The 8,532-nt window shown below is 36.7% G+C and overlaps 1 protein-coding gene across 1 annotated transcript; it reads right to left on the reverse strand.

The window, feature by feature from the left end:
• Positions 1-2,143: 2,143 nt before the first annotated feature.
• Positions 2,144-7,567, reverse strand: LOC142231068 (uncharacterized). Its single transcript, XM_075301687.1, has 2 exons — positions 6,755-7,567; positions 2,144-6,463 (listed from the first exon to the last, which is right to left on the reverse strand). Exons 1-2 carry the CDS (start codon positions 7,565-7,567, stop codon positions 2,144-2,146), a joined length of 5,133 nt encoding a protein of 1,710 aa, XP_075157802.1.
• Positions 7,568-8,532: the final 965 nt, after the last annotated feature.

The following is an 8,532-nucleotide window of genomic DNA, read 5'->3' on the forward strand; positions in this document are numbered from 1 at the left end:
GCGAAAAGGACTTTAATTCGTGACCACCCCCAAAAAATTGAAAAATCCACCCAAAACCTACAAAAATTGAAATTTTTATATGAAAAACTTCTTTTGCCCATATCTCCTTAAATATGCGTCCTAGAGCGAAAAGGACTTTAATTCGTGACCACCCCCAAAAAATTTAAAAATCCACCCAAAACCTAAAAAAATTGAAATTTTTATATGAAAAACTTCTTTTGCCCATATCTCCTTAAATATGCGTCCTAGAGCGAAAAGGACTTTAATTCGTGACCACCCCCAAAAAATTGAAAAATCCACCCAAAACCTAAAAAAATTGAAATTTTTATATGAAAAACTTCTTTTGCCCATATCTCCTTAAATATGCGTCCTAGAGCGAAAAGGACTTTAATTCGTGACCACCCCCAAAAAATTGAAAAATCCACCCAAAACCTAAAAAAATTGACATTTTTATATGAAAAACTTCTTTTGCCCATATCTCCTTAAATATGCGTCCTAGAGCGAAAAGGACTTTAATTCGTGACCACCCCCAAAAAATTGAAAAATCCACCCAAAACCTAAAAAAATTGAAATTTTTTTATGAAAAACTTCTTTTGCCCATATCTCCTTAAATATGCGTCCTAGAGCGAAAAGGACTTTAATTCGTGACCACCCCCAAAAAATTGAAAAATCCACCCAAAACCTACAAAAATTGAAATTTTTATATGAAAAACTTCTTTTGCCCATATCTCCTTAAATATGCGTCCTAGAGCGAAAAGGACTTTAATTCGTGACCACCCCCAAAAAATTGAAAAATCCACCCAAAACCTAAAAAAATTGACATTTTTATATGAAAAACTTCTTGCACAGGTTTGTGGGGGGATTGTGACAGATGACAGTGGAGAATCAATGTGGTAGATGAAATCCCCTGTATGAGATGAGTGGACTGTATAAGGTTGTGTGTGTGTGTGTGCTTGGGTTTATTATTTCTCAAAGTAATGAGAAATAATAAACAAAGCGTTTGATGGAGTGAAACCCAACCGGAAAAGGAACAAAAAATAACAAGTGGAGTTTTCAGTTTTCAATGTACAATTAACAATATTTATTTATAATATATGATATATGATATAGGGGAAAAGGTAGAGAAGAGAGATCAGCAGAGGAGAAATACAATGCTTACCGTCGGGTAGTTAGAGAAGAAGTGAAAGAAAGTAAGGATTTTACGGAATGGATAGCTTATTGTACTAAATTTTATGAAGCTACTATTCACAATAGGCGTTATCGATATCAATTCAGCGACTTTTTAGTAATAGCAATTCAAAATTGAGAAATTCATAAAACTCGATAATTACAATATAATCAAATTCATTATTATACAATTCAAATTCATAACAATTCAGGATATACAAGTTATAAAATTCATAAAAATGTTTGGCAAACTATGAAGTTTGTCCATGCCCCCGGCCTTGCACTTATGCAAAATTCGATTTGCAAAGCACGGTTGCAATGGACTTTATAGCTTCGGCCAGAATGTGTTGGTTACGCTTGGGACGTTGGTTGGAGCGTCTCTTCTTAATTTTGCTGTTGGTGTGAGCATGTTGTGATGTGGGTTGTCGTGGCTGTCTTCTTTTTGTAGTTGGTGGTTGCGGTATAGGGTTCTTCGTGAACCATCTGATGGGCCTTCTTGTGTGTTGAGTTGTTGCATTGTTTTGTCTTCCCTTGATTATTACTCGTCTCGTAGTGGTATTGTTTCTTAATGTTGTTTGGCGTGTCGTCGTGTTCCTCTCCCTAGGCGTGTAGTAGGCTGGTGAAGTTGCGGATGGCGTCCTCGCTATTTGTGGGTGTAGCATAGTGTGATGCTGATAGCCGCACTTGCGACAGGTCGCTGGGGAACTGCACCGTTCTACTGTGTGGCTTTTTGCCAAACAGTTCATGCAGTAATTATAGGTCCGAACCGTCACCCTTCTATCCGCCACAGGCATCATTATAAAAATTGGGCAATCCCGCAAAGAATGTCTTTCCTTGCAGATGCCGCAGTCATAAACTTGATGGTGGGACATTTTGAGTTAGTGATCTGTAAATGGAATGGACTTTAGTATGGGATAATGGGAAGGATGATGTATGAAATGATTATATGAGAGGAAGGAATGTGAAAAGGTAAGATTTAAGAGGTTGATTCAGGAGAGGTTTGGTCTAAGAGCGGTAAGTAACATAATTTCACGATGGGACGAGTGATAATTCCAGAAGCAACTTTGATATCCGCAACTCGAATATTATTGTCGGAACCATGATGAGTATTTACGATTCTACCCAAGCGCCAGTCGCTAGGTGGTAACAAATCGTCCATTACGACAACCAAATCGCCAATCTTTAAATTGGGACCTGAATTTTTCCACTTATATCGTTTGTGTAGAGATTTTAGATAATCCTCTTTCCATCTAATAGCAAATTGATGATGCAGAGCCTTTAACTTTGTCCATCTATTGAGAAGAGATAAGTTTTGAGATGGGGTTTCAGGGAAAGACATAATTGGTGATCCTTTTAAAAAGTGACCCGGAGTAAGAGCTGTCAAATCTGATGGATCTTCAGAAACGGCAGATATGGGACGTGAATTTAGGATTCCTTCAATCCTAGCGAGAATTGTAGCAAATTGTTCGAATGTGAATTTATGGGCACCAGCAATTCTTTTAAAATGATGTTTAAAACTTTTCACTGCCGATTCCCATAATCCGCCCATATGCGGGGCATGCGGTGGGATAAATTGCCACTCAAAGCCATGGGTTGAATATTTTTGAGATATGTCACTGGCGGTGGATTTAACAAAAGCAGAAAATTCTTTTAGTAATTTTCGGCTTGCACCAATAAAATTTCTTCCATTATCGGAAACAACCCTATGGGGTAGCCCCCGCCTCCCGACGAATCGTGTAAATGCAGCCTCAAAGGCTAGAGACGATAATTCTGAACAGGGTTCTAAGTGGATAGCTTTCGTGGTGAAACAAACGAAAATTGAAACGTAGCTTTTTATTATCGGAGCCCTTTTTAGAGTGGAACTTTTCAGCTCAAAAGGCCCTGCGAAATCGACCCCGGTGATATTGAAAGGAGGGGATAGTTCACATCGCACAGATGGAAGGGGAGCCATTATCTGGCTACAAGACTTTTGTTTAAATATAACACATGTTCGGCATTTATGAATTATAGCCTTTACTCGCGGTTTTAAACGGGATATATAAAATTCTGTCTGTACCATTCTGCACATAAGTGTACAATCGGCATGAGCTAATAATTGATGCAAATTTAATAAGTATAAGTGACTGAAACGTGAGTTCCCCGAGAGAATAATAGGAAATCGCTCGTTGTATGGTAGCGATGAATCGGCGAGTCTTCCATTCACTCGCATTATATTTTCATGAGAAAGAAATGGATTCAAACATTTTAATTGGCTTTTATCATTAATTGGTTTCGATTCAAGAAGATTAGAATATTCATCAGGGTAAAATTTCTTTTGCGACAATATAATTAAACGTGACTTAACAAATGCAACTTCTTTATGAGTAAGAAATGGATTCGACATTTTTATTGTCGATCTCCGTCGACTTAGGCAATTGTTATAAAAACGAAACATGTAGGATATAACTCGCAATGCGCGATTGTAAGACGAAAATCTGAGTAAAATATCATTATCGTCATTTGTACTATGATAAGTTTGCACATTTACTCGCTTTCCTAATTCTGGTGCAACCAATGGATTTCTTTTAGGCCACGTTGAGTGTGGTTGAGTTAGCCATTTTGGACCATTAAACCATAAAGAATTAGGTGTTAAATCTTGAGGTCGGCAACCCCTAGTACCGAGATCTGCTGGATTATCCTGAGTTGGGACATGTCGCCAATTGCTACCAGGAACTAACTCGTGAATTTGTGAGGTCCTATTCGCAATGTACGTCTCCCAGGTCCAAGGTGGTTTCGAAAGCCAACCAAGGACAATTGAAGAGTCAGTCCATAAAGTAATGGAGCTTATTTTGAAATCAAAGGTCGAAGTGACATAATTGACGAGTTTAGCTAAAAGAAATGCACCATTAAGTTCCAATCTTGGCAAACATACAGGTTTGAGAGGAGCGACTTTGCTTTTAGCAACCAGTAAATTAGAAAACACAACTGATTTATTAGTCTGGCATCGCAAATAAACACAGGCACAATATGCAGCCTGAGACGAATCTGAAAACCCGTGGATTTCTAAAGTATCAGTAGGACAACATTGAATCCATCTTGATATAGAGATAGAATTAATGTGAGGGAAATCGAATACGAGCCTATTCCAAGTCGATTGTGACTCTGGACCAAGATTGTCATCCCATCCAATTCCTTCTAGCCACAATTGTTGCATTAATATTTTTGCCCGAATAATAACCGGTGCTATCCATCCCGCGGGATCAAATAATTGGGCAATGGACGATAAAACCATTCTTTTCGTCATAGTCTGTCCAGACTGTATTGGATTTATTGAGTAAGTAAACGAATCTGACAACGCGTTCCACTTTATACCCAAGGTTTTTGTAGAACTTGACTCATGGAAGCGTAAAAATTCAGAATCGTATAAGTCCTGAGGCGGAATATGAGCGAGTAATTGTGGATCATTAGCAATGATCTTCTTCAGAGGAAAACCGGCATTCTTTAAAATATCAATTAGATCATTTCGAGCCTTCAAAGCTTCCTGAATAGAAAACCCGCCCGATAAAATGTCGTCAACATATGTTTCGTGTTTAAGTATTCGAGCTACTATGGGATGAGTTGCTTGGACATCAGATGCCAGTTGTAAAAGAGTACGTATAGCCAGGAATGGCGCGCAATTAATGCCAAAAGTTACTGTTTTGAGTTGATAATCTTTAATAGAGTTATTATCGGAGGGTTTGAATAAAATTCGTTGATACGGTCTATCATGGGGGTGTACAAGAATCTGTCTGTACATTTTTTGAATATCCCCGCAGAAAACATACTGATATTTCCGCCAATTTAGAATAACAGAAGTTAGATCAGATTGTAATGTGGGACCGGTGTGTAATATATCGTTAAGAGAATAGCCTGATTTCGTTTTTCGGGACGCATTAAAAACAATTCGAACCTTTGTGGACTTATGTTCTGGTCGTACCACAGCGTGATGTGGCAAGTAAAATGAATTAAATTTATCATCAAAAGAAATTTCGCGCGAAGACGTTTCTTCCGCGTGATCAAGCGCAATATATTCGTTCAGAACATCATGGTACTGTGTTCTTAATTCAGAATCTTTGGAAAGATTTCGTTCCATACGATTGTACTGAGCCAAAGCCATATATCTAGAAGGACCCAAGTACAATGAATCAGAAAATTCTTCCTTAAAAGGAAGTCGTACCATGTAACGACCATCGGGTAAACGAGTTGTAGTTTTTCTGTAATATTCTTCACAGAACGCATCAGCAGCTGAGACGAGATGGGATGTAGGAACTTCTTCTTGTTCCCAAAATTTTCTTAGCATTTCGTTAATAGAGGATTCTTCGAATTCATGAACATTTACGGAGAATGAATGTATTGTTTCAGTCCGCATTGGACCACTGAGAACCCAGCCAAATATCGTATTATAGGCTGAAGTTTCGCCACAAATATTTTTCTTGATTCCTTCAATATTAATAAAACGTTCGGAATCATTACCCAGAACCAAATCAATTTGCGAAGATTTGTTGAAATATGGATCTGCCAACTCTAAATTTTCCAATTCTGAATTATTTGGTATTTCAAACGAAACGGCAGGAAGACGTTTTGTCACTTGCGGCAAAACAATGGCAGAAACTGAGAATCGTATTTCATGTTTCTTTGACACTATGGACAATTGACATTGTTTGTCAGATGTTTGACGCTGGCCACCAATTCCAGATATTTCAAAATTTGACTTAGTAGTCGGAAGTTGTAAACGGGTTTGAATTCGTTTTGAAATAAATGTTCGTTGAGAACCCGGATCTATAAGAGCTCTAATCGTGAACAATTCTCCATTATGTTCAATCTGCACTAATGCAGTTCGGAGTAAAATCATATCATTATTCGATGAAAAGTTGGCTTGGATATGAGAAGAATTATTTTGCTTTGATGTAGATGGTTGTTCCTTCTGTGAGGATAAATTGTGTATATTGGGCTTTTGATGATTCTGGCTTTCGCTTCTATTTTCTTGAGTATTTGAATTTTCACTTGTATTTTCGTTGTATTTAGTTCGTATATGAATCAAACTGTGGTGCGGTTTGTGACAAATTATACAAGTGTTTGTACTTTTACAATTAGGTTTGAGATGGGAACTTGATAAGCAGTTACTGCAAATCTTATTTTTATAGACAAAGTCTACACGCTGTTGTGCAGTAAGTTGACGAAATTTCGGACACGTTCGTAAAGAATGGTTGGTCTCACAAAGTAAACAAGTAGCTGTGAGTTTTTCTTGAGAGAGATATGTTTGTATTTTGCCAGAGCCCTGAGATGAGATGGGATTGCGTTGATCATATTTATTTGAATTTTGATGTGTAACATTATTTTGCTGCTTTGTGCACTTTATGCTCGAGATGCGTTCTACAACTTAGAATCTATTTATCAAAAATTCGTCCAGCTGATTCCACGTAGGCAGATCTCGATGTGATCTGAGGGATTGTTCCCATAAAGAGAGAGTTTCATCTGGTAATTTTGTGGAAATTAAATATATGAGAATGGGATCCCATCCGTCAACTTCGACGTTAAGAGATCGAAGAGTACATAAACAATCATTGACCGTGGACTGAATTTTTTGAATTGATTCGCTGTTTTCAACATTTGCCACAGGTATATTGAAAAGAATTTTTAATTGATTATCAACTAAAACACGTTTATTTTCATACCGAGCTTTAAGTGCGTTCCATGCCATATTAAAATTTTCATCGCACAAAGTGTAACGCTTGACTATAGCCCCAGCTGGGCCCCTGGTCTTATTGCGTAAATGATAAAGTTTTTGAGCGGGGGTCAATTTTGGATGATTTACATAAACTGCCGTGAACATATCACGGAACGAGGGCCACTCCTCGTATCCACCTTTAAACACCTCGGTGTCACACGGAGGAACTTTTATATAACTGTCGTTAGAGTTATGAGAAGAGGCGGGAATAGAACTCTGATTCTGAGGTATATATTCAGGAACTAGGCTGTGTCTGGCATTTTGACGTGCTTGGCCTCCAGATATTCGGAGAATATCTAAGATTTGAGACCTTGCGGTGTAATATGCCTCAGAACTGGCATTGAAATTTATTTTTGCATTAGCTTTAATATCCTTCGGATCGGTGGAACTCGGCGATAGCATTATATTTTGATATGAAGTCTGAAGTTGTTGCCATCTTTTCTCCAAGTCTTCCAATTTAACTTCCAATACAGAGTCCGTTTGATCTCTAATATCGCATTGTTCGAATTGCGTGCAAAAAAGTATTAAATACTCGCAATCAAAAAGAAATCTATCATATGCGGGAGATGCAGCCACTGCTGCGTTAGAATTGGAGGAAGCATTTGATCCAGAAGGACCTGATGAAAGTTCATTAGGATTGTTTGTAGGATTCATTGTCGTAAAAAATGTATCAGAAAATTATCGATTGCAAACGAGAAAATGTTTTCTTGAATTTATCAAATTAATGAATTGGAATTGCAGAAATATAGCGAGAAAAAATATATGGGTTTTTGGAATTGCAAATATGAAGTTTTGTGGGTAACCTCTAACCGTTTTAGTTGTGTTTTATGCGAAAATTTATCTCCAGAACTAATAAACTAATAAGCGGGATTTGCAAATGTTGCGAAAATATAGTAGTTTATTGTTCAAAAGATCAATTGAAAAGATAAATATGCGAAAAGAAAAATAATCAATCAATTTTAATTGATTTGAGCTAATGAAAATATAATTCAAACAATTTTAATTGTGTTTCCACAAATTCCAAAGTGTTGCGTTCTTTATGTAATGCGATGCAATTGATAAATTCGACTTCCAATCGATACTTTTAAACAGAATTCAATCGGTAAAATTACTGTCCTAAAATTTCAAGAAAAACAAGTTTTTCACGATAACAAAATCTTTTTTTTTCCAAAAAACGTGAACGAGACAAAATTTCGATTTTTTCGTTTATGAGACGAGATTAAATTTTATTAAGATTTTATTAAGCAGGTGAAATCTATTGAACACATTCACTGAACTATGATTTTCCAAACCTCTCGAATCGAAAATCATAAGTCTGCAATCAAAGTCCAAAATTCGACCAAGCTCTTTGTAGCAAACAGATAAAATAATTGTAAACTTCACAGAATGAGAAATGTAATTTCCAAAGAGAAATATATTGAACTCACTGAAAACATATGACTTTCAAGATTTTGTTTCAAAAAAATGATATATCTTCAATAAAAGTTCAAAAATTCCTCCAAATTTTTGTAAAGCCACAGGCCAAATAATTTTAAGCTTCACAGAGCGAGAAATATAAATGTCACGAAGAAATATAATGAACTCATCCAAAAGAAATATGACTTTGTTCAATTTTTCTT

Source organism: Haematobia irritans, chromosome 3, assembly GCF_050003625.1.
Source record: "Haematobia irritans isolate KBUSLIRL chromosome 3, ASM5000362v1, whole genome shotgun sequence".
In the NCBI taxonomy this organism is placed as follows: domain Eukaryota; kingdom Metazoa; phylum Arthropoda; class Insecta; order Diptera; family Muscidae; genus Haematobia; species Haematobia irritans.

Bases quoted from the DNA above. Each gene is read 5' to 3' on its own strand.
- LOC142231068 (XM_075301687.1), bottom strand. From the start codon at position 7,567: ATGAATCCTACAAACAATCCTAATGAACTTTCATCAGGTCCTTCTGGA. The intron at 6,464-6,754 runs GTCAATGATTGT...ATCTCATCTCAG, and splicing joins TTCAAAAAATTCAGTCCACG to GGCTCTGGCAAAATACAAAC.